Source organism: Tribolium madens, unplaced genomic scaffold (genome assembly GCF_015345945.1).
Source record: "Tribolium madens isolate multiple individuals breed KSU strain unplaced genomic scaffold, Tmad_KSU_1.1 Scaffold_19;HRSCAF=116;Tcas5.2_LG9, whole genome shotgun sequence".
Lineage (NCBI taxonomy): Eukaryota > Metazoa > Arthropoda > Insecta > Coleoptera > Tenebrionidae > Tribolium > Tribolium madens.
In genome coordinates, this window is record NW_025400983.1 from 11,732,729 (window position 1) to 11,756,521 (window position 23,793).

At 35.1% G+C, this 23,793-nt stretch overlaps 4 protein-coding genes across 6 annotated transcripts; 2 read left to right on the plus strand and 2 right to left on the minus strand.

Annotated features, from left to right (window-relative positions):
- The first annotated feature begins 4 nt into the window (after positions 1–4).
- LOC123014664 (LMBR1 domain-containing protein 2 homolog) lies at positions 5–3,230 on the plus strand. The gene is made up of 9 exons (XM_044413888.1): positions 5–178; positions 228–406; positions 457–835; positions 887–1,063; positions 1,556–1,733; positions 1,787–1,968; positions 2,018–2,257; positions 2,311–2,620; positions 2,667–3,230. The coding sequence occupies exons 1-9, from the start codon at positions 5–7 to the stop codon at positions 2,954–2,956; spliced, it is 2,109 nt and encodes a 702-aa protein (XP_044269823.1). The 3' UTR covers positions 2,957–3,230.
- Positions 3,224–17,353, minus strand: LOC123014648 (glycogen debranching enzyme). The gene is made up of 17 exons (XM_044413864.1): positions 17,275–17,353; positions 16,679–16,724; positions 13,136–14,887; positions 12,955–13,092; positions 12,044–12,906; positions 11,877–11,997; positions 10,820–10,952; positions 10,341–10,768; positions 10,078–10,286; positions 9,828–10,028; positions 9,548–9,777; positions 9,411–9,500; positions 9,181–9,358; positions 8,772–9,131; positions 4,494–5,400; positions 4,126–4,353; positions 3,224–4,077 (listed from the first exon to the last, which is right to left on the minus strand). The coding sequence occupies exons 1-17, from the start codon at positions 17,334–17,336 to the stop codon at positions 4,027–4,029; spliced, it is 5,997 nt and encodes a 1,998-aa protein (XP_044269799.1). The 5' UTR covers positions 17,337–17,353; the 3' UTR covers positions 3,224–4,026.
- LOC123014681 (serine/threonine-protein kinase STK11) lies at positions 15,925–18,976 on the plus strand. 3 transcript variants are annotated; one of them, XM_044413929.1, is made up of 7 exons: positions 15,926–16,339; positions 16,391–16,670; positions 16,741–17,047; positions 17,935–18,071; positions 18,120–18,305; positions 18,356–18,522; positions 18,573–18,976. In XM_044413929.1, exons 1-7 carry the CDS (start codon positions 16,234–16,236, stop codon positions 18,704–18,706), a joined length of 1,317 nt encoding a protein of 438 aa, XP_044269864.1. In that variant the 5' UTR covers positions 15,926–16,233; the 3' UTR covers positions 18,707–18,976. The 3 variants fall into 3 exon arrangements, with proteins under 3 accessions (XP_044269856.1, XP_044269864.1, XP_044269846.1); XM_044413921.1 differs by having other exon boundaries at positions 15,925–16,670; positions 18,576–18,976; XM_044413911.1 differs by having other exon boundaries at positions 15,927–16,670.
- Positions 18,977–19,001: 25 nt separating this feature from the next.
- LOC123014699 (interferon-related developmental regulator 2) lies at positions 19,002–23,647 on the minus strand. The gene is made up of 6 exons (XM_044413942.1): positions 23,408–23,647; positions 22,311–22,777; positions 19,867–20,108; positions 19,571–19,814; positions 19,294–19,524; positions 19,002–19,234 (listed from the first exon to the last, which is right to left on the minus strand). The coding sequence occupies exons 1-6, from the start codon at positions 23,436–23,438 to the stop codon at positions 19,157–19,159; spliced, it is 1,293 nt and encodes a 430-aa protein (XP_044269877.1). The 5' UTR covers positions 23,439–23,647; the 3' UTR covers positions 19,002–19,156.
- Positions 23,648–23,793: the final 146 nt, after the last annotated feature.

Here is a 23,793-nt window from a genome sequence, read left to right on the forward strand (position 1 = left end):
CAAAATGAATTACGGCCCGCTAATTTCGAAAATTTTGCTTTCTTTTATTCTTGCCTCGACAGTTTTGTACCGATATGGAAATTGGTTCAGACATCACATTGTCGTGACTTTAATCGTGCTTCTTGCTTGGTATTTCAGTTTCTTGATTATTTTTGCCCTTCCTTTAGACGTAATTTCGGTGAGTAATTAATTATTCAGTTTCAGTCAATCACAGATTTGTTTCTTAGACGGTTTACCGCCAGTGTAAAGAAGAACATGACACTTTTGATAACGTAACTTCTTCATTAGTGTTAATTGTCACAAATAAGAGTATTGAAAAATGTGAAGAACCTTGGAGTCGAGTCCCTGATGAGGTTTTTCCTAATTTATGGCGTACGGTGTATTGGAGCACTCAGTGCTTAACTTGGTATTTTTTCTCATATTTCTCACAAAAAAGATTAACAAAATAAATTTTAGGTTGGTCATGCCAATGATGCAGTCTTACATCAAAGCAGGCGATTTTACAATTAAAGGAAAATTAAAATCGGCTGTAATCGATAACGCAATATATTACGGCTCTTATTTATTAATTTGTGGAGTATTACTAATTTATTTAGCCCTCCAGCCAGGCATTCACCTTGACTGGTCAAAACTAAAAGCAATTGCTTCATCAGCTAGCAATACCTGGGGTTTGTTTCTCCTAGTTCTACTATTTGGATACGCTTTAGTTGAAGTACCTCGAACTCTCTGGAATAACTCCAACCACAGTTTTGTACTAACCCATTCGTATTTCAAAGCAGCCAAGCTGAGTTCCGACAAATGCGAGGCTGAGGAAACTGTGGATGATGTCCTCGAGGTTTATTCTGTTTATTTGTCAAGGTACAATTGCTATATTTGGGGATTTTAGTCGCTACAAGCTGTCTCCTTGGCTATTAATTCGCGACATCCATTGCATGCCAACTTGGAGACTATTTTACAAAAAGTACCTACGGAATTAAGGGACAGGATGAACCGGAGGCAGTTACCCGAAGACACCCCCACAGATTTGCCAAGCGAAAAGGCACTAATTAGGCTCCACAAGCAAGTGAGTTACGTTTTACGTATTGTGCGGACCGCAGACTAAATACTTCTAACAGTATTTACTTTTGTTTTAATATGAAGGAAAAGGTGTTGTAATTTATAAAATATTTTTCATTTAATTCCTTCCAACAGGGAATAGAGTGACGCTTTATTCTCTCGGGAATAAAATATATGAAATACCGATTTTTACTCTTAAAATTGCAATTTAATGAACTGAATGTTTTGATAAGTTATTTGCGATTATTTGACAAATTCATCATTTTCTTATGTTAATATTAATTTTGTCTGTTGAGAGGAAAGTTTTGTATACATCTCTGGAATAAACATCGAATGAAAACGCCCTCGACTCCTTTTGATTGCCTTGGGCATTACCTAATTCTAGGAGTTAAAAATATGTAGTTGTTTATTCCATTGGTACACAAATAATTATTATGTCATAATGATAAATCGATTTTTTGTTCGACGCGGACCGCAGACTAAACACTCACTATTTCAGACGATAAAATCCCTTCAAGTACTTCAAAGAACCGAAACTCAATGGAACCTTCTCGTCGAAAAAATTTTCGACCTTGAGGATACTCTCAAAAATCAAATTTCGCGAGATAAACGATTTAAACGCACATTCCAAAAACCTCGATCTCTGTTCAGGAGGTTTTTGTACGTTTCGACAGTTGGTGAGACTGTTAATAAATTTGGCGTGATTGTATGTTTTATTTAATTTTTCAAGAGTGGTACTGGAAATGCCTTTTTTACGGTTACACACAAAAATTGTTGGCTGTTATGGCTGGGCTTTTTTCCGTGGCTGTGGTTTGGTCAGAAGTGACTTTCTTCAACAAACAACCTGTTCTCTCGATTTTCGCCGCCATTGTTAACAGTGCTAAAGTCAAGTATGACTATTTTACGATAGAAGTAAGACACAAATATTTATTTTTCAAATATTCTCAAAAAAATGTTACAGTTGTTGTCGACTATAATAATCTTGTACTTATGCTACTGTGCTTACTCAACAGTCCTCAAGATAAAACTCCTCAACTTGTATTATTTAGCACCTCACCACCAAACAAACGAATATAGTTTAATCTTCTCAGGGATGATGTTAAGCCGACTTACTCCTCCTCTATGTTTAAATTTTCTCGGCTTAATTCACATGGATAGTCACATAATAAAAAAGCAAGTTATGGAGACTCACTACACACAAGTTAGTTACATATTTTTTTCTCCCACCGGTGAAAATAACCGTAATTTTTCCAGATCATGGGTCACATGGATGTCATTTCCATAATCTCCGACGGTTTCAATGTTTACTTCCCAATGGCCATTCTAGTATTTTGTTTAGCAACATATTTCAGCGTCGGTTCACGCCTTTTAACAATGCTGGGTTTCCACCAATTCGTCGGCGACGACGAAATGACCACCGACTTGATCGAAGAAGGCCGCGAATTAATCAAACGCGAAAAACGCAAACGCCAGCGATCAGAGGAGGCGAGTACGAGACGAACCGAATTCAATGAACGATTCCCGACGACGGGGAGGTACCGACCTCGGGGAAGCACCGATACGAGTAAGTTGTCGGTTCTGATTGGTTGATTTTCAAACGACGGTTTCAGTTCGGCCAATGACCCAACTGGAAAATTTGGATAACACACGCTCAAATTTGCTGCAAGAGTCGCACCCATTGGATTCGTACGAGAGTCGGAGGTATACGAGTGAAGTTGATACGCGGTTTCCCCCCGATCAAGACGATATCGATGCTCGGTTCGGCGCCAGCACGAGGATTAACGAAAGGTATAACAGTTCGCAAGAACTCGAGCCGAGGTTTTCCGATTCGTATCAGTCGGATGGTAGCTATAGGACTCGCGTGGGGGCGCCACCGAGGGGTATTTTCGACGATGTATAAGTTGATCTAAGTCATTGATGTTTATTAAATTGTTATTTTTTTATTGCGTTGAGAAATTATATTTTTATATTGTTTGTAAGGCAATTTTTGTTTTCACTATTTAGAGATTTCAAATTTCAAATGTGTTGGCCTGAAAACCACCGTAGTTCCAAATGTTATAATCGTAGTTTCTTTAATCCAACATTCCACGATAGCAATTTATTTCAATGTAACCACGAAGAAACTGTTATGTAATGTCCTGATTACAAGTGTAATAAAACAACCATAATCAGAATAGTGTTTTTAATTATTACAAAATAAACTGATCACAACAAACTTTTGAAATAAATAATCGTTTAGGCTAAATATATGATAAAAAAAGTGGTAATAGCTAAAGCAAAAAAGGCCAAAGTGTACATAATGGTAATACGAATAAGTTTCTTCTGTTCAGTTTCATAAATCCTATTAATAACACGTTTTTTTTGTAGAGTTTCTAACGATAACGGTTCGAGTATAATTGGATTAAATCTAGGTTTGTCTAACAAGGGTTTTTCAGTTTGATTTTCAACAATTTCGTCGGTAATTCTCGGATTGTCATCATCTACCGGTGATATTTCATCTAAATCGATCAAACGAATTGTTTTTCTTTTCGGCTTCACTGAAATTCTTGATAACAAATCACTGAAACACACAACACGCTTCCTAAATGAACTATACTTAACAATTGCACGGTAATTCTTATAAGACTTATCTAAATTAAAACTAAGACTATCACCAGGAGAATATTTTAACACTTGTAAAACTTGGGACCACTCCCCAAAACAGGGCATAAAATGCGTTGCCGCAAAACAATCATTACACACTAACAAATTACACACATGCACATAGTGACTCAAGTCACGCTCAACCATATTCAAACTCTGATTTTCTTTAAAGTACAAATCACTGTAAACGATGAAATTTTCAACTTGTGGTAACTCGACTTTATCTTCAACCTTGAATATTGTTTCACGCTTAAAATAAGTCCTTTTCAACGGTGAATTTATTATAATTTCGCAATTTTCGGTAAGTAAATCTAATTTTCTTGTAAGTCAATTGATCGTTGGTTGGTCCCTCTCAATCCTTTGAAGATCGTGCAAAACCTGTAAAACAAAATCGCATCGAGATTTAACTTAATCAAGCGTACTCACTTCCAAAATGCACGACATGCTCCATGCTTGCGTCCTTGAGCTGTCCTTGCAGAAAGCTCCGTTTTTATTGGTCAATTCGGGGAGTCCCCGCCATGTTGATGTTTGTAACTCGACGAAATGCTTCGATAAGACGACTTTAGTGTCAGCCACAGTTTGTGCTAATTTGTTGTTAGCGGCGGCGAATCGTAATCTAGCACGTAGATAGAAGCCGACAGGCCACACCCACTCCTGAAAAAATAATACGATTTTTTTTATTTTGTTTTAAACATTTTACAGAAAATGTAGTGCCCATGGATAAAAATTGTTACCATAGGCAACGTGAATGCTCTTAAATTTGATTGGCTGATTTTTGGTATTAAAAAAATTACCGGCCCTTGATGGTAGTTCATCCCATGCGCAACATTGAAATTCTCGGAATCGTTCGAATTGTCATAATCCCCATTATAGGCCCAATCCTCGGGGTCCAAGGTCTTCATCCCCAGAGGTCCTAAAAGGTATTTTTCGACTTGTTTCAAAGCCACCCATGCATGTTGAGGGTTAAACAGTTCCGGTGCCACAACCATTGCAACCGGGAAATTACATCTCAACTGAAAATCGGTCCACTCTTGACTCGCCCCATAGCAATCTTTATAAATTCCTCTTTTATTGATCAAATCTGGTCGAATCTCGGCTTTTACTGGCGTTACATTGACCCAAAAATACTTTTCAAAGTTATTTTGTATCTTTTCCGCCCATTCCTCGAAAGTCCACTTGGTCACTACCCCGTTTTTCCCGACTCGTTCTACTCCTTTATACGGGTACTTCCCCTCCCTACTTAACTTATCTAACCACGTAACTACTGATTTAGCCAATCCGATTAGTTCGATAGCAGAGCCATCACGCGGCGTTGCTGGTTTTCCCCTATTTCCGGCTTTCTCCGACGAGCCCATTTTGTCCATCCAAGTCCCACAATTGAAGGCGTTGCCTCCGAAGACAAAACCTGTCTCCGGATGGACTCCGATTTGGTTGTTGAAGCCTTGGTCGGTCATGTGTTCGTCGATTTGGCGACCGGCGTTGCGTTCGCGGAAGACAAGACCTTGGAAATGGACGTTGAGGGCTTCTTGCATTACGGAATGGAGAGGTTGCTCGAATTGGCCGGAGGGTTGAGGGGGCGAGTCATCGTTGGGGAAGATACGGGAGACTTTGTCTTGAAGGATGGAGAGACCGGAGGGGGTATCTTCAGAGTAGGATTTAATACAGTGCAACCACCACCAGACGGCGTCGCGGCAGTTGAAGCTGAAGGAAAAATAAATGTGAGATGGATAATTACAGTAATTGTTATTTATAAAATGGACTTTAGTCTCATAAAAAACGGATAATTTCACGCTTGGGAAGCGGATATGCAAGTTTTAAGTGTGTTGTAATCATGAGCGCCGACTTTTCATATTTTCAATGGGTGTATAAACAAAAAACTTGATAAATTATTCGTCTTTAAAGCAATGCACATGACAAAAAAAAGTTTCTTTTCAGATCTTCTAGTTGCTATAACTTGCAGGACTTAAGAACAATTACGCGAAAAAACGATTTCTTCTCTAATTTTTCTGAATTTAATGTATTTAATATTTAGTACATTTAAAAACTATGTAATTTTTTGTATAGCACAAAAGAAAATAAAAATAATAAAATACAAAAGTTGTTAATGTATGTATAGAATAAAAAATGTAAAGTACATGTTTGAAAATGCTTCAAGTTGTTGAGTTTTAAAAATAATAATACAACTGTTAAATTTGATTAAACAAATTCGGAAACAATTGAAAAAAATTACATGAATGTTCATAAATGGAGTCGTGAATACAGCTTGGGGGTATCAACTTTCATTAATGTACAGCTACATTAAAAAAACGGGAAGAGTCAAAAAACTTTAGAGATTTTTTTTTTCAATTTTTCCATGGTGTGAACGTGTTTTATTAAAAATGGGTTAAAATGTGGCACTCTAAATTCTGCCGCTAAATTCATAATTTTCCCATCATTTCCCAGGGGTGAGCGACGATTCTAGCTTTCTCTACTTCAGTTAAATGCGGCATTATACAAGTTGGTATAAATTTAATGCCATTGATAGAAATATTTTTGATAGGTACTAGAATCGAATTTACATTTGGAAAAATTTCATTTTCCGTTTTTTTTTAATGTAGCTGTACGAAATTAATTTGAGATGAGTAAAATTAAGGTATGCAAAAGCTGAATGGTCTTCAGGCATAATTAGTATTGTTTCTTGATTTTTGTTACTTATCAAAAACAAACATTTTTGATATTTTTTCAAATTTAACATGCAAAATTGTAAAAAAATTGAAAAAACACTTTTTTTTCTTTTTGATGAAGAATACACAATGTTCAGAAACAATTAATTCCACATTAGTCTCCCCATCAATATTTGTGAATACACCGTAGATTTATTAAAACAACAAAAAAGTTACTTTTTTTCTCATTTAATCAACGTTGAGAGTGAAAAATTGTTTTTTCAAAAAATCGTACAAACATCTCATAGGAAGTTTATTTCAGTTTTTGAAATCATTCTTACATTTTCTGTATGATCATTGGTTGCTAAGATATCGATGACCAAAGACAAAAAGATCCTTTTTCTATTAAAAGTCAAATATCTCAGCGACAAATTGACGTAAAGAGAACATAAAAAGCAAGTTGAAGCTGTATGAACAAGTTATCCCGGTCCATGCATTGATTTAACTAAGAAAAATTTACCCAAGTCCCCAAAAATAGACATTTTTTTTTCTCGCGCTGTTTCTTAGGATTGCATAATAACCATAGCTCAGAAATTTTTTTGCCAAAAGAACTTTTTTTAATCTAGATACGACCATTTTTCATTAAAGTGGGTACAGTCTTTCAAAAATCACGAAAAAAATAAGAATTTTTTTTGTTCCATTAATTCTTTGGAATAGTATACAAGGTGATTCTTTTAGGGCCTATATTAGAAACTTTTTAACTTCTAATGCAGATAGGAATTTGAAATTTTGTACACAACACAAATCGACCAGTCTAAGTTCAATTAAATTATTTTCAAAATGGCTGAACTTCCGGAATTGCGAGAAATTGGCACCAACTTTGAAATTTTAAATGGTAACCACTTAAACCTCTCCAAACTGAGTAAATGTAGTTGTTAGTATTTATCTGTCATAGTTTTTGACATATGTTAATTTTTTGGTCAAAAAATTCATTTGCAGCGGTTCATTTAAAACATCACAGTTCTTGAACCGTTTGCTATAAGTGAATAATTTTTTTTGCATTCGATAACCAAAGGTTCGAAGAGTTTCCTAAAATTTTCAAAATTGTCAACTGTCAAATTGCAAAGGTAATATGATTTTTTGAAAATGATATTTAACAAACAGCTATAACTCAGTTTTTTCAAATAAAATGACCCTATTTTTTCAACGGCAATCGAAAGTACATCAATTTGCAGAAGGACTTTTATCAACATGTCCTATACCCATCTCTTACAGTTTCTGAAATAATCACGAAAAACGTGTTTTTGTCTTTTTATTTTTATAGTCAATCACGTAGGCTTTGGAAAATGATCAATACGTATTAAAGATTTAGTCTACACAACACCTATCCGGAATTACGAAGAATTGAGGCAAGGATTGAGGCGGCATTTAATAATCTTCAAAGAAATGAAATAATGGAAGCCACTCAATCAATGCACAATCGAGTTTTGGACTGTTTGAAAATGGTAAACATATCGAACATCTGTATTAATTACGTCATATCTTTATTGTATTTTTCCAAGCCTACGTGATTAATTATAAAAATAAAAAACAATAACATGTTTTTCATGATTATTTCAAAAACTGTAAGACATAGGTCTAGGACATGTTGATAAAAGTCCTTCTACAAATTGATGTACTTTTGATTGCCGTTGAGAAAATAGTCATTTCATTTGAAAAAACTGAGTTATAGCTGTTTGTTAATGATCATTTTCAAAAAATCATACTAGCCTTGCAATTTGATAGTGACAATTTTGAAAATTCTAGAAAACTTTTCGAATCTTTGCTTATCGAATGCAAAAAAAAATATTCACTTATCGCAAAAGGTTCAAGAGCTGTGATGTTTTGAATGAACCCCTGCAAATGAAAATTTTGACCAAAAAATTGACATATGTCACAAACTATGACAGATAAGTAGTAACACCTAGGTACATTTTACTTAGTTTAAAGAGGAGAATTCAAAAATGCAATCAAAATAAGTGGTTACCATTTAAAATTTCAAAGTTGGCGTCAATTTCTCGTAGTTCCGGAAGTTCAGCCATTTTGAAAATAATTTGGTTGAACTCAGACTGGTTGATTTGGGTTGTGTACAAAATTTCAAATTCCTATCTGCATTAGAAATTAAAAAAATTCTAATGAAGGCCCTAAAAGAATCACCTTGTATAAAAAGATTTTTTTAGAATATTTTGTCGTTTTGATAATAAAAAATCTTTTTTGAAGGAGTATTCTCGAGGAAAATAGAATAATAGAAAATTTAAGAAATCTTTGACATTTAAAATGATTTAGAATGCAACGTTACTAAAAAAAGATTAAAATAAACATAAAATTAAGAGTGTCCCGATGCACCAAGTAGTCGGCGCCCATGGTTGTAACTATTAAAAATATTCATACCGTGAATTTCGTCCACCATCGAGCAAATTGGGTATAAGCCCATGTCTCAGACACGCCGCATAGCCCAGAATGTGGTATCTAGCATCTTCGTATCGCCCAGTCAGCAAGAAGAGTCCCCTCAAGGCTATAAACGTATCCCGACCCCAATTACGCATATACCCCACCGAGAAATGGGGCAAACCGGCAGACATAGTAACACAAGATTGTACCAACTCGCCCTTGTTATTTTTCCTTTGAGGTGGTTTAGGTTCAGAAAGATTTGGGGAAAGTTGTGGTAAATCAGCGGATTTTATCAAAGCAGACATCTGGATTGAACCCATCGCTAGACCTTTGACAAAGGTGGAGCCGAGTTTAACAAAACTAAAAGATATGATAATTATGCACGAAAGTCTCATTTTATTCGACTTACTCCGACATGAGGTTGTAGCATTGTTCATGTAGCAAAATATAGATTCCTGTAACAATCACGTCAAAGTAACACGGGACTAAATAGCGAGGGATCGATTTGAGCGACTTTGAGTTTTCCTCAAACCATTGGCCTAGATGTTTTGTGCCGTCATCAAGCTTCAATCTTTGCCAAATATAATCTAAAATTGATTCAGTTTTTAGATTTGGAAGGGAAAATAGGTAAATATTTACCAATCATCCAATTTCCGTCGCGCAAATTGGCACACATTGGGTGACCCAAGTCGTTATTAGGCCGAACAGTACACAATAAAGACATAAAACCTGCAAAAAGCAATCAAATAAAAACTTAATTACTTTGAAACAAAAACCTTGAAACCCTGCATAAACCAATCGACCGAAATTCGGAATATCGTAAGTATCAAAACCGTAACCTTCATCTCTCTCCTCTTGCTCGCACCTATATAACGCTCGATTCAAGTCAGCTAAAGTCATCTCAGTTATTATTTTCCATAGTTCTGTCTCTTTTTTAATAGAAAATTGACTTATCAAATTGCGGACATTCTTAATAGCCTCTTTCATATCTTTCGGTAACGACACTCTAAAAAAATTATTTGGATCAAATCAAAGCTACCTAAGGCACGCACTTACTTGATTATGATGACACTTCCTGGTTTGAAATTTTTAAAATTCAACTGGACTACATTGGGTGACCCAGAATCGACTTTCTCAACAGTTTCAGACTCACTTGGTTGGATGTGTTGCTTCAGGTGGACCTGATATTCAGACAGTCCGTTTATCCATTTATTATCTTTGCGATAATTTAGACTTTTGGTGTATTTCGAACCGGACCTATAATTTTGATTGTGACCTAGAGCAAATTTAATGACCATTTCATTACTTGGGATTTGATTGGTTCAGAGTTGCTTCCAAAACAATTTCGTCTAAGACTCCCTCGACTCGGAGCGGTTTGATTCCTCTTTGATGACCATCAGCGTCCTCTGGCGGATGTACGAAAGCTGTAAAAGCGACAAGAACGTAACTTTCGTGTGTCTCTGGACAATGTCTCGTAACTGCAACCACATCGGGATCCATTTGGTCTACATAAACCTGCCAAACACCATATTGTATTCTTTTCTTTCATCAAAAATGACAATTACACACTTGATCAAATCCTTCAACTCCTAAATGGTAATGTAGCTCGTTTAAAGCTTTCTTGGCCGCAATAATCCCCGATTTTCTTGTAATATATCTTGCATTTCCGGCGGCAAGATTTTCGTTTTCTGTCCACTCTGTATATTTTCTCGTTTCGTCAACAACGTGTATATGGTGAGGTACAAGTTCATCATACCCCCTGTTCGAGCCGCTAGCACAGCACGCCATGTTGACCAAAGCCGTGCTTGGTAATAAGTCGAAAACTGAGCGTTTTTCGACCGGGCTGGGGTTGTCGTGAGTCAAGTCGAGAAAAAGGGCGTGGGCAATTGAGGGTACGAGGGGGCGAACTCTGGGCTGGTAGAATGAACCAACCGGGGAACCACCGTAACGGTACACGAGACGGCCTTGTTCGTGGGAATCCCAAGCTGACATGGCTTCTGAAATTTGATTGATTGGTGGTGGGAAAAAACAGTGAGGGTGATAGAAACCTCGAATTAGGGATGATATGCCGAGACGATTGATATATATGTTGTCGGTTAGGTCCGAGTTTGTGAACAGCTCAGCGACGACGTAGAGATCGGGGTTGATCTTTCGGGCGCAGTCGAGGAGGTATTCTGCCACCTGGTAATTAGAAAAAATTAAAACTAATACAGTTAGTTCGTTAATAATAAAAGTTTACTAAGACAATTTTATTTTTTAATTTTGTTATTTAGCACCAAAATTGTTTTTTACAGATTAATCAATTAACTTATCAAAAGAATATAAAAAAACAACAATAGAGTAACATGCGTATAATCAGATTACTGTTCAAAGTGGCTTGTGACTTTAAAATTAAGTTAGCAACATTGAAAGATGTATTCAAAAGTTTTGCGTTTTCGCTTTTCATTTCCGAGAGAAATTGACAAGTCTCATAATTATCTATCGACAGATAATTAAGACAAAGATATGTTTTATCTCTACATTATTCAATTATTTCATTCAACATTATTCAATGTTTCAAAGTCACAGGCCACTTTGGGAAAAAAATTGATTGAACGAACGAACGGTTTAGCATCTAGAAAGCCGTATTTTTAAATAGTTAAACAGATTTATAATTTTATTCTGTATCCGTAAAATCAAAAAAAAAATAGAGTAGGCGGTGATTAAAGTCCTTCAGATGGCAATCCTGATTCTTGACAAATGTCAGCGGAAACTTTGACAAGTTTGCGTTTTATTCCTTTTGAGTGAAATATTGTTCACTTTAGAGCAGAAAATTTTTATTGCTGTACAAGAGGAAAACGATGAGTGGTCATTTTCAGTTTCAGTTTGTGTGAAAAATTTCCAGCCCAGATTCCCAGCCTATGTGTTGCCAACTGCAGAATTTAATCGACGCCTACTCTAATTTATTTTTTATTTGATCGCACGGTATATTGCAGCATAAATTATTTCTTTATCTCTATTTGTTGCTATGGTTTTTTACAATAGTACCTATTTATGGAATTAAGCTTCGTTTGAAATGAAGTTTTATCGGTACAACCAATCCTAAATAATTTAAATTTCACTTACCGGAATTGGTGTTGAATGGCAATTATCCAATCTAACCCCATCAAAAATCCTCGCTGTCAACTCCACATACTCCCTCATATGTCTCCACAAAAACGGTGAATCCTCTGGCTTCTCCCCATACCTGCAACTCTCGTTGTTATCTCAAATTCATCCCTTAACCACCTTACCTCAATTTGACACTATCCCCCCATGCGATCAATTCTCGTCTTATATAAACATTCGAATCGGGGGCTGCGAAATTCCTCAAAGGGTCTGAATTCATGACCCAACCGTTATGAGCCATCAAAAATCGCCCATTCTCACTATACATAATCTCCTCGTGCTCCTTGAGACTCTTGGGGGTTCCGTAATCGGTGAAATACCGGAAAACTATGGGGTTTTTCAGCGAAATTTCGCGTACTTTGGGGCCGTCGGATTGCACCCGGAAGTATCTAATCCCGGCGATTACATTCTCAACTGCGTTTTTCAAGTGGTCGTTAATTTCATCAATCATTGTTTTATTGAGCGATTCTAGCTTGTTTTTAAAATCTTCAGCACATTTTTTAATTCTTGTCTCCTCGTCGTAGCAATCGAGACGATAGTTGTTGTACAGTCTCGTGGCTAAATTCATATCAATGCTTGAAGCAAGTCGTTTGAATTGAGGGTCTTGCATCAGCTTGAGGTTTTCTTCAATTTTTGGTTCAGTTTGAGTCGGGATTTTATTCCGGATCAAATTTAGAAAATCTGCGACTTGTTTAGTGACATCACAAGTATACAATTCGGGGATTCTTAATTGTGATAAAATTTCATTGTGGAAGTGGTAACGTATAGAATTCAAGTGATCCTCTGTAGAGACTTGAGGAGGAATCCCTTTTTCCTCATAAAGACCCTTAGAGACGTCCAATGAAAACTGGTGAAAAGCGGCATCTAGGAGGTAGGCAGGCCGCAAATAAGGACAATTTTGACAGTTATAGGTGGCCTCTGGGTGTTCTTTAAGCCAAGCACTTTCATTGGCCGTGTGATTTAAGACAATATCACAAATTGAAACCATCTTAAAAATTCAAAACTAACCAACTACAAATAAACTAATAAAAAATACCTTCCATTCCTTTCTCATTTTTTTAATCAAATCATCCACGTCCTCAAACGACGTTTCATCTCCACTTTGCTTCGTAAACAAAGGATTGATTTTCAACTGTTCGCTAAGACTGTAAGATGAATTGGAAGCTCCCAATTCCTAAGAATGGACTTAATTCAGTTCACAGAACGCCCACACTTACCTGAATTGGAGTAAAGTGGACCATATTGTACCCCGACTCTTTTGCGACGTTTAGTTTATTTTCCCAAGTGTCAAATGGCCCCAAACCTTTGGCCAAAACAGTCTGACACTGAATACAATCCAATGGCAATTTTTCATTATTTCCGTATTTCAAAACTGGATCTACGAGGAAAAAACCGGAGCCTTGATGTTTGTTTTGGTCGTCGTAAGTGAAAAAGTAGTGAAAACTTCCGGATTTTTCGATTGTTATTTCCGTTAAAAAGGCTGTATCGTCAGAATGTTGGCATCCTTCGTCTTGGTGCCACTTTAGCAAGTTGTAGGAGTGTCGTTTGAACTCGTTGTTTTGAGGGTAGTTGCAATAAAGTGACACTTTTCGTCCTAGTAAGGAAGGACCGAGACGGAATTGAAGAATCCAGTTTTTTTGGAGGCGGTATAGAGTCGAGTCTTGGTGTTCTTTGTCGTTTAGGGTCAAAACGCGGATTTGATGGGTGCCGGAAGACATCTTGAAGCGTTTTTTGTTTGAAGAAATTTCTTCTTTTTGAGCGAATGCGACACTTTGTGTCACTATTCCTTCAGTTTGAATGATTGGATTTTCAACAACCGGTTTAATTTCTTCACTAGTGACAGTATCAACAATGCTTTGTACCACTTCGGGTATTTCTTCAACTAGACTTTCTTCGGTATTGACTGGTACAAGTTCTTCGACCGTTTTTGTTTCTTCACTAGTGACAGTATCAACAATGCTTTGCACCACTTCTGGTATTTCTTCAACAAGATTTTCTTCGCTATTGACTGGTTCAAGTTCTTCTACCGTTTTTGTTTCTTCACTAGTAACAGTTATTTGTTCAATTCCATTAATCTTCACAAACGATGAGTTGTTTTTTTCTGTTAAAGCGACAAAATTGTTAGCTTCGACTTTGCCCTCAGCAATTTCTTCACTTGACTTGTAGTGATTTTCATCAAGTAAATCGATCAATCTTCGTTCTTCACTCCGAATTTGAGTCACTAGTTTTTCCTCAATTTGTCGTTTAATATCATTGACTTGAGCTTCTTCAGTTTCTTCAATAATCTCAAAATCAATTTTATTTTCTTCTTCGTTCCTTAACTGCTCTAAACTTTCCTCAAAACTCTGGGAAGCAACACTCGCATACGAAATCTTCGAATCAACCTTTTTGCTCTCTTTGGCTTCAAGATAAACCTTTTTCCCAGTTTCCTTATTGACGATTTCGATACAATTTTCGGGTTTACTTCCACTTTCGATTTTTTCAATTTTTTCAATTACGACAAACTCATTTTTTACCCTTTTGCCGTGTTTGAAATGTTCAATGAGAGTCGATTTTGGCAAATCCTCAATTTTCTGTTTCTGACTCTTTCTCTGTTTCTTATCTTTAACGGGCAAAAAGGAAAATCCGAGTGGATCCTCGGGTGGATCTGGTACTTGCAAAATTAACTTAGTTTCAACATTTTCAAATTTTGGTAAACTTTCCGACGATTTAGCTTTGAAAAAGGAAAATCCGAGTTCGTCGTCGCTATTTTTCGATTTGTTTTTAGCTTTGTTCCGTTTTCTAGGTTTGGAAGGCTTCACTTCTTCGTCTAGGATCTCTTCAATGACTTCTTCAATCGGATTTGTAAGTGTTGTACTAAAAGATGGTTCTTTTAATGCGCTTCTCTTCGGTTTTTGTTTAACTTTTTTCTTTGATTTTTCTTTATTGTCTTCTTCTTGGTCTTTATCTTCGCCTCTACTGCCAGATATCTGAGAAAATTACGATCGTTTGAGGAAACTTAAAGCGATATTACTTATACAAGGAAATTTAAAAATAAACTTACTTGTTCTAAATACCGTGACAAGCTTAATAATATTAAAACACACCACAATAACACGTATCTTATTAAATGAAACGCGATAGCAAAACTTTTATTCAAAAAAAATAATATCAAATGAAATATTCCGATATAAAATTTCCAGAGACATGAAAACATTCTAAAAGAATCTTTTTTATTGTTACACTGAATAATTTTCCTTAACTGAAACGTTATTTACTAACATGCAATTAAATTAAATGCTACGACTTTACTTGTAAGAAATTTTTAAGTAGTTTAGTCACAACAAATTAAAGCAAAATTCATTAAAAATAATCAAAGACCATAGGTTATATAAATTCAATTTTATTGGTTAATTACACGATAAAGAAATAAATTATTGAACATTATGTACCTTATTTCTTCAATTAATTACTCATTCAATAATAATAACTATAAAAACGTTCTAAAATGTGATTAGGAAATGAAAATAAATAAATAACAATTTGATTGGAGTTTTAAACCTGTGTTTTAAACTCACCCAATACTAAGAGTTGCAGTATTTTTTTAACAAACCTTTAAAAAATTCGTTGTCACTTACTTTTGATGTTCGGTTCTCTTATAAATTGAGATTTTAAGCCAGAGGAGATATATGTATTTGGAACTGTCAAGGTGACATTGAGATGACAGCCACTTGTTGACATGTAGAAAAAAACACACGAAATAAATATTCTTTAAATTATTTTCTTTTAGATTTGCTTTAATATTTTGTCAGTAGCTTAATAAAACTTTAATTATAAAAAAAAACTTTGTTTCGAAAAATGTCCTAACCTTATCTCAAATTTAATTTTAACAAACTTAAGTAAACAAATACGTTAATTTATTTTCCATTATCGTTAAAATTACGTTGTAGTTGTATTTTTCATAAACATGAGTGCATTTTTAAGAAATTTGATAAAATGAAAGTAAATTTAAATTTGGTAACTTTTGGTTGCCACGGTTGGTGTGATTGTTGACGTAAAAATCTGGGCTAATGTCAGGAATTCGTGTGTTTCTTGTGCAAAAAATTATTTAGGCGTTAAAAAGGGTGTGATAATTGATTTTGTATAATAAAATTTGAGATGTCGGTGTTTGGTGTCCCACTTTCACGTTATGTAACACGGGGGTGACAGCCACAAAAATCCCTAGGAACAGCTGTTAGTTGGACAACAAAAATATTGAAAATGACATGAGGTGCAAGTGTCTAACTCCAATTTACAGAGAATCAAAACTGAGAGAAACCGTTGTGAAATATTAATTATGGACAAAAAAATGTGTAACATAACCAACAGTGACAGTGACGAGCAGGAATTAAATCCTGAACACGAGGAACTCGAGCTAACCAACCGAGTTTTCGATGTTAACAGTGAGGAATTCCCGGTTTTGGGGGACCGCGTCTTTGAAAATTTGTCCCTAGACGACGACCAACACAACTGGAGTAACAACTTATCGGATGATCTCGATGTAGGCAACATTAACAATTTTTTCCACCGCGTGTCCTCCGATCAGGTTATCTACCAGGCCAAGAAGCGCCTGAAAATGATCGGGAAGTACGTAATGGGGGACCTACTAGGCGAGGGCTCCTATGGCAAAGTGAAAGAAATGCTAGACTCGGACACTTTATGTAGACGTGCGGTGAAAATTTTGAAACAGAGGAAACTCAGGAGGATACCTAATGGAGTACAAAACGTAGAAAGGTACTCACCGTTCCCACGATCCAAGCCACCAAGGCCGCCATTTGCGATTTTAACCTGTAACAAATTTCAGAGAAATCAAACTACTTAAGTCACTCAAACACAAGAATGTTATCAATCTAGTCGATGTTCTGTTCAACGAGGAGAAGCAGAAGATGTATCTGATAATGGAATTTTGTGTGGGGAGTCTCCAGGGCATGTTAGAGTCTACGCCTTACAAAAAATTCCCCTTATATCAAGCCCACGGCTATTTCATACAACTAATCGACGGCCTGGAGTATTTACACAGCAAGAGGGTCGTACATAAAGATATCAAACCGGGAAACCTCCTCCTCACGTTAGAAGGAGAGTTGAAAATTTCTGATTTAGGCGTTGCCGAGGTGAGTAAAAAATTGAAAAATCTAAAAATACCTCTCCAAAAGCGTGCACAAAGTCTCCCAAATTCTCGTGATAGCCTCACTCATAATTAATAACAAATTAATTTGTCGTAATTAATTAAAAATGACACAAACGTTCAAACACATGGACAGTTAAAATTCTTGCTTGAAAAAGTGATAGTAAAAAATTTTACGATAGGCGATAAGCATTGAGAATAAAAAAGTGTTACCTTAAAAATATTATCAGGGTTAGAAGCAATATCAAGAACAAAGTTGCAACTAGGAACATCATTAAGACTGATTTAAACACAAAAGTAAAATGACCTGTTTTATACAGGGTCAAAGATTACAGATTTTTGGATAATAAAGCGTTGTTTTGTGGAGTACACACGAAGCCACACCAAATAAAGTGATTAATTTTTTCACTTCAAAATGACCTCACATTGCTTTAAATTATTTATTTAAAGTATCATTATTTTACTGCATGTTGAACTCATGATTGATAGAAAACGCATTTAGACATTTCGTTGTTAAATGATTTCTTGTATCTGTTTGTTCATTAAAAATTGATAGGAGTGTTATAAATAAACCCCATTCTATTTTGGGCTGATATTTACTCTCACAAAAATTTTTGTCAGTCAAATACGTACCAGAGAAAAGTAAATACGGCGACTGATCCAAATACATATTTTATTTTTATGTAATAAAATGTTTCTATAAATAAACAGGTCACGCCTTTGTTTAAATATATTAATGTGATTCAAATTTCCTTATCGTAAGATATTAAAAAAAATAGTCGGTGTGAAACAAAATAATTTCAAATGCACACAAAGATTGAATTAAATTTTTCCTATGAATTTTCTGCCATTAAAATAAATGCCATTTTTCAGACAATCGATTTTTTCGCAATAGACGACACATGTGTTCAAGGTCAAGGTTCTCCAGCTTTTCAGCCCCCCGAAATCGCCAACGGTTTAGACTCATTCCCTGGTTTCAAAGTGGACGTTTGGAGTAGCGGTGTTACACTGTAAAATTCCATTTTTCCCACTTACAAAAATTAATTTTTGTGTTGTAGATACAATTTCGTAACGGGGGAATACCCTTTCGAAGGTGATAGTATTTACAAATTATTCGAAAATATAGGCAAAGGTGAATTCACAATACCGGATTATATCGAGGATCCCTTGAGGGATTTATTATTAGGGATGTTGAGGAAGGATCCCGAGGAAAGGTTGAGTTTACAACAAATTAGGCAACACATGTAAGTCAAAGACTCTGTTGTATTGATTTATTATTTTTGACAAATTCTAGGTGGTTTTCGCGGAGGCCGCCCATCACTGCACCCCCCGTCCCCATCCCGCCCTTGCGAAACGACGAATTTCACTGTATGACTGTCCTACCATATCTTTTCGATCATTATTATGACACTTCAGATACAGCAAATAACGTCGAGTATTTCACAGAACGGGAGCTTAACGGTTTGTTTGCCCCTTCCCATGTGTTTTTGATTGTTAAAATTATTTTCTAGAAGAAATTAAGAAACGTGAAGCCGAACAAAATAACGGAAGTGCTCAAACGAACAACCAAAGTTCCAAACGTAGATGGAAGAAACCAATTTCGTGTATCGCAGTTAGAAAAATCCCCGGTTGTAAACAATCTTGACAAAACTTTTGTATTATTTATATTTATTGTTATTAACATTTTCCGCTAATTACTGATCGTATTAAATTGTTGTTGCATTGTTTACAAATTTATATTGTTATAGATGTTTAAATCTCAAATGTTTTTTATTTTTGTTGATGTCTATAAATAGTGGGTTTTTAATCCGATCAGTAATTTGATTTAAAAACACCAGTGGAACAGCATGAGAGTGCCATATGTAAGTTACTGTGAGAAAAAATTGAAGAATTAAATAATTACGTTAACTGGTAATTTTCTGTGATTAATAAAACACCTATTAAATTTGTAAATTTATTCATAAACATATTTACAAATTTAAAATAACTAATGCCAACATAAATTCTCGCTACTGCTATCAGATAAAAACAAAATCAGCTACTGTCGGTATATAATTGAGCTAAAATAAATACATAAATATCCCATAATATACAATTAAAAGTCTGATCGTTTGTCCCTATTTTTCGCCCTTGATATCGTCCTTGCTTTAAACGCTGCTGCATTAAGTAATCGCTGAAAAAAAAAACAAATAAACACCTTAATTAAACAAACGAAACCTACGAAACCTTTACCTTGCGACATCTCTCCATATGTTGTTGTGCGTGTGCTGGTGGGTCATGTGGTTGCACGATGGGAGCTGTAATCTCAAATATATCCCTCAAAAGGTCATTTTCGCCCAAATGGATGTTAATTCCAGGTCCTAAAACGGTACATAAAGCGTCGTATTGTTTCCTTCTCGCCCAAGTGTCCAAAATCAAGATTTCCCGACCGAATTTAACAGTCACGTCGGGAACAATATCATCCTAAAATTGCTTTTCAAATAATTACTTCTAAAAAAATACTAATTACTTCAATATATGAGAGGATGTCCCTGAACGTGGCTCTCTGTTGTTTCCGGTCCTTCTTAGCCCGATATTTATGCGAATCTGTGGCCAATTTCTTGATCACATCTGTGATGTACATAGCAAAATCGTCGGCGAAATCCGCATTGTCTTTCCTCCCTTCTTCAAAAATCAGCGCCAGGGCTTCACCTGCGGTTAATCGGACTTCGAGGTGTGGTGATTCCAACAGTTCGGACAACTGATCCAAAGATCTACAATCAGGTTCAATATTAGTGTATTTATATTTACGATTTAACTAATTACGGTAAGGCTTTGTTGTTCATCAAATCGGTAAGACTCCCAGGTGGCATATTGGTTAGCAATAAAGTCCATGCACTTAACGCAGCTGCGTGCAAATTAGCAACTTCCGCAGTTACGTTAGGGATTGATCCGTCGCCTTTTAGGTAACTGGCCGAGAAGATGGTTTCCAAATTTTGCATCAGAGATAAAGTATCTCCGAGTTGGCGGCCCGAAAGAAATCCCATCATCCCCAAGGCGAGGCAACACTGAAAATAATCAGGAATTACTACAAAATATGACTACGAATTTTTCTATGAGAAAAACAAAATTGTTTCCCGTTACGTAAAATTTTATTATTTGCTTAAATAACAATAAACTCCCTTTTCTTGTGATAATTTTGTAGGTACTTCCCATTGTATAGATAAGCTACACATTTATTTTCCATTGATAGTTGTTTGAATTCAATATTAAATTTTTCAAAATTATGTTGATAACTTATCAGAAAATTTGCATAAGATAAATAGTAAGCTCTGTTTTACTCTATATGTTATTATAGCCCTGCAATTGATAAAAAATAATTTTCTAGGAAAAAAATAATTATCTTAATCTTAATTAAAAATAGAAAAATAAACTCCATTTCGACTAAATTATATACACTTGTTGAAATGTTGGAGAAATCTAAATTACATTGTAGTATTTATTCAACATGAATGCATTATGTATGCTAGAATTATACAATGATTTGTAAATTAATTATTGCACTATTTATTGCGAAACTTTCATTTTAACTAACATCAAAAAAGTCTGATTAATTACGTGCTGTTTGAAATTAACTTGAACAAAACAAATAAAAAAATGCATCATAAATTCATTTCTTTGTTCTAACATTTACGTAATACAAACTTGAATAACTCTTTGGGTAACTATTAATTAATTATCATGTACAGGGTGATTCACCAGGAATAATGAGCCTGACCAAATTTTCGATGCAACCCATATTACAGTTGTCGCAAAATAAATTGCGAAGAGTAATGGTGGTTCATCGAGAATTTGGTCAGGCTCATTATTCCTCGTGAATCACCTTGTATTTTGAGTGGTGTAAGTTTTCTCAAGAAAAATTGAACATTTTTTCCTAAGAAATGTTTTTTTTTTCAATTGTAACTGAATTCAGAATTGCGGCTTTAATCATAGTTATGTTAAGTCTGTTTTTCGACCTTCACATTTCTAATGTTTTCTTATGCTCGTTTTCAATTTGGTTGCAAAATTAAAACAAAATATCGACTTAGAATCTCATACTTCTGAATTTAAAAAACTGAAATTTAACTTTGAGACCAATATATGTATTATTCTTCAGAAATTTTTAATTTAGAAATTGAATTTAAACATACTCGTAATTGCAATGGCTTTTTTATTAACAATAATTTTTTAGTACCTACTAAACATAAATTCTCAACTTTTAACTTTATAATTCTCAACTTTACTTCTTCATACTGATAAGAATGGTTGAGAAGGATTTTTTAAATTATTTTTCTAAGGTTTGTTGGAATGTTTTCTATAGCGTATTGAAGAGCTTATACAACATTTTCTATACACTCTGTAGATATAGTTTGTGTTTAAATTAAATTGGTTTAAAATCAGTTACTGATTCTTAAACGGGATGAAACTTAAAATGTTTTGAACTTCCCCCGCGAAGTTCTAATCGATCTGTTTTTTCTTGAAGATATAAAACAGTTATTGAGACTGTCCAGATTTAAAATGAAAACCTTGTATTTTGTGTTATCACAGGTGTTATAAATATGTATTTTAATTTATATAATCATAAAAAATATTGGTTTAAACTTGACAAACAAGACTATTAAAAAATGTGACTAAATAAATAAGTTTCTTAAAATACAGTCAACTGTGTGTTAGTAAATAAAACGTTATCACAGATAAAAATATAGCAATCGTTAGACCTGAAAAAAAAAACAATGCAGCAAAGGAACGGTAGAATACAAAACGTTCTAAGCTTTAGAAAATTATCTCCAATCACAACATGAAGGTCAAAATCATATCATTATTTTCAAAGGAGAACGCACATTTTATATGGATTTCTAAGACCACTCAAAGTGGATATTTTTACATTAATCGACGCGTCTTGAGATAAGAAATTATTGTTACCATTGCGCCAAAACGCTAACTTTATAAATAAAGCTCTTATTTGCAAAATAAGATGGTCCTTAGAGTGAGATCTACCCCTCTCTTTCCAACTAATGCAAAGTAAATGGCAGCATTTTAATTTTGTTTTACAAATAATCGTTTTATTTATAAAGTTAGCGCAATGGTAACAATAATTTCTTATCTGAAGACGCGTCGATTGGTTGAAAAATATCCACAATTGAGTGGTCTTTAGAAACCCATATAAAGTGTGCGTTCTCCTTTATTGATATATATATATATTTTTTTTTTTGTAAAAATGCATTAAGTACCTTGGCCCTGGCAGCCGCCCCAACCGAGCCATCGCAAGCCACCGTCATCAAAACCGGCCTCAAGGTCGTATCGACAATCTCACCGGCATCTTCCTCCCCCAGTTGCACACTAATCAAGGGTACTAATTCGGCGGCGGCCGACTTCTCCAAACCGCCCCCTTTCTTCAAGCTCTTCTCGACACTGTCACAAATCGTAAAGTGTCTCTCTTTGACGAAATTCGGGACGTATTTTTTAATCAGAGCTTTACGAAGCGATTGGATACAATTTATTCTCCCCTGCGACGATTTCTGATTCAAACCGTCCAACATTTCGATCAATTTATCCTCGAACTGTTCATGGGCAAACTCCTCGATATCTTCACCATCTTCGACACTTTTATTTTCGGAATAACTGCTGATGACACTGTTGTTGTCATTGTACGAATCGTCGTCCGACGTGTGCAAAGAGCCATCGAAACGACCACGATCTGAAATTACCGAGAAATTCATCAAAACACGTGAATTTTGACAGGTTAAGGTTACCGACTTTTTGGGTTAAAAACAAAAACTAATCAAAGGTCAACAGAGAATTATTGTGTATCCAGCAAATCCGCCCTGATTAGAACTGAGAAACCTTGAGATTATTAAAATTGTCCAATAATAAAATGTTTATTTCTTATTTATGATTTATTCTAATTCTCGTGCCCAGGTACATCGATTCAAGGTGACTCAAGGCCTGCATTTTATTCGAGAAAAAACAAATTTGATCATTTGCATATTATGTAATTTGGATACAAACAAAAGACAATCGCAAAAAATCTATTTTTAAGGATCCTGTCTTCGTGCCTTGCATATAATTATAGAAAATATGTGCAATTTAATTGATGAGTCATCCAGTCATCCCGTGTTTTCCACGAACTGTTTACCCCATCTGTTTACAAAAATACCCAAGTCTCAAGCGTAGGAAAAAAACTTGCACTTTTGCAAAAATAAAATCCGAGCACCGTTCCATATGTCACATTTTTGGCCTTTTGGATAAAATGACGTCAAAATCGATTAATGACGAAATTGGCCCTTATGGAACGTTGAAATACGGAACGTGTTGACTGTTAACTCACCAGACTTTCCTTTTCTTTTTCCTTTCGGCATGGTCGACAATTAAATAAACTTTTCCTTAAATTTACTAAATAAAACAACTAATTTCGCACTAGATCAAGACGGTAAACTGTTTGTTAAACAATCTTTTACACATGCACTCGACACCTGACATTTAATTTGAGATAAAATTGGAATAAAACTCAATAACATGTTTCCAGTTGAACACGAGACGGTCAACTTCGCGATGACAACCGACAAGGCGCCTTTTAACTGGCCGAAGTGCCACCAGGTTGCGCAACGTTAGATTATAAATAATCGATAAATTTTAATACACTTCAATACAAATATCAAATTCAATTCCAAAAATGACGATAAAATATCACCAGAAGCTTTCAAAATTCGAAAA

Bases quoted from the DNA above. Each gene is read 5' to 3' on its own strand.
- LOC123014664 (XM_044413888.1), top strand. From the start codon at position 5: ATGAATTACGGCCCGCTAATTTCGAAAATTTTGCTTTCTTTTATTCTT. The intron at 1,734-1,786 runs GTGAGACTGTTA...TAATTTTTCAAG, and splicing joins TTTGTACGTTTCGACAGTTG to AGTGGTACTGGAAATGCCTT. The intron at 1,969-2,017 runs GTAAGACACAAA...AAAATGTTACAG, and splicing joins ATGACTATTTTACGATAGAA to TTGTTGTCGACTATAATAAT.
- LOC123014681 (XM_044413911.1), top strand. From the start codon at position 16,234: ATGGACAAAAAAATGTGTAACATAACCAACAGTGACAGTGACGAGCAG. The intron at 18,306-18,355 runs GTAAGTCAAAGA...GACAAATTCTAG, and splicing joins CAACAAATTAGGCAACACAT to GTGGTTTTCGCGGAGGCCGC. The intron at 18,523-18,572 runs GTTTGTTTGCCC...ATTATTTTCTAG, and splicing joins CACAGAACGGGAGCTTAACG to AAGAAATTAAGAAACGTGAA.
- LOC123014648 (XM_044413864.1), bottom strand. From the start codon at position 17,336: ATGATGTTCCTAGTTGCAACTTTGTTCTTGATATTGCTTCTAACCCTG. The intron at 10,953-11,876 runs GTAAGTGAAATT...TCTAATTACCAG, and splicing joins GCCATTCAACACCAATTCCG to GTGGCAGAATACCTCCTCGA. The intron at 10,287-10,340 runs GTGTGTAATTGT...GGTGTTTGGCAG, and splicing joins GAGTTGAAGGATTTGATCAA to GTTTATGTAGACCAAATGGA.
- LOC123014699 (XM_044413942.1), bottom strand. From the start codon at position 23,438: ATGCCGAAAGGAAAAAGAAAAGGAAAGTCTG. The intron at 19,815-19,866 runs GTAATTAGTTAA...ACCTGATTGTAG, and splicing joins ATGAACAACAAAGCCTTACC to ATCTTTGGATCAGTTGTCCG. The intron at 19,525-19,570 runs GTAATTAGTATT...AAGCAATTTTAG, and splicing joins ACATCCTCTCATATATTGAA to GATGATATTGTTCCCGACGT.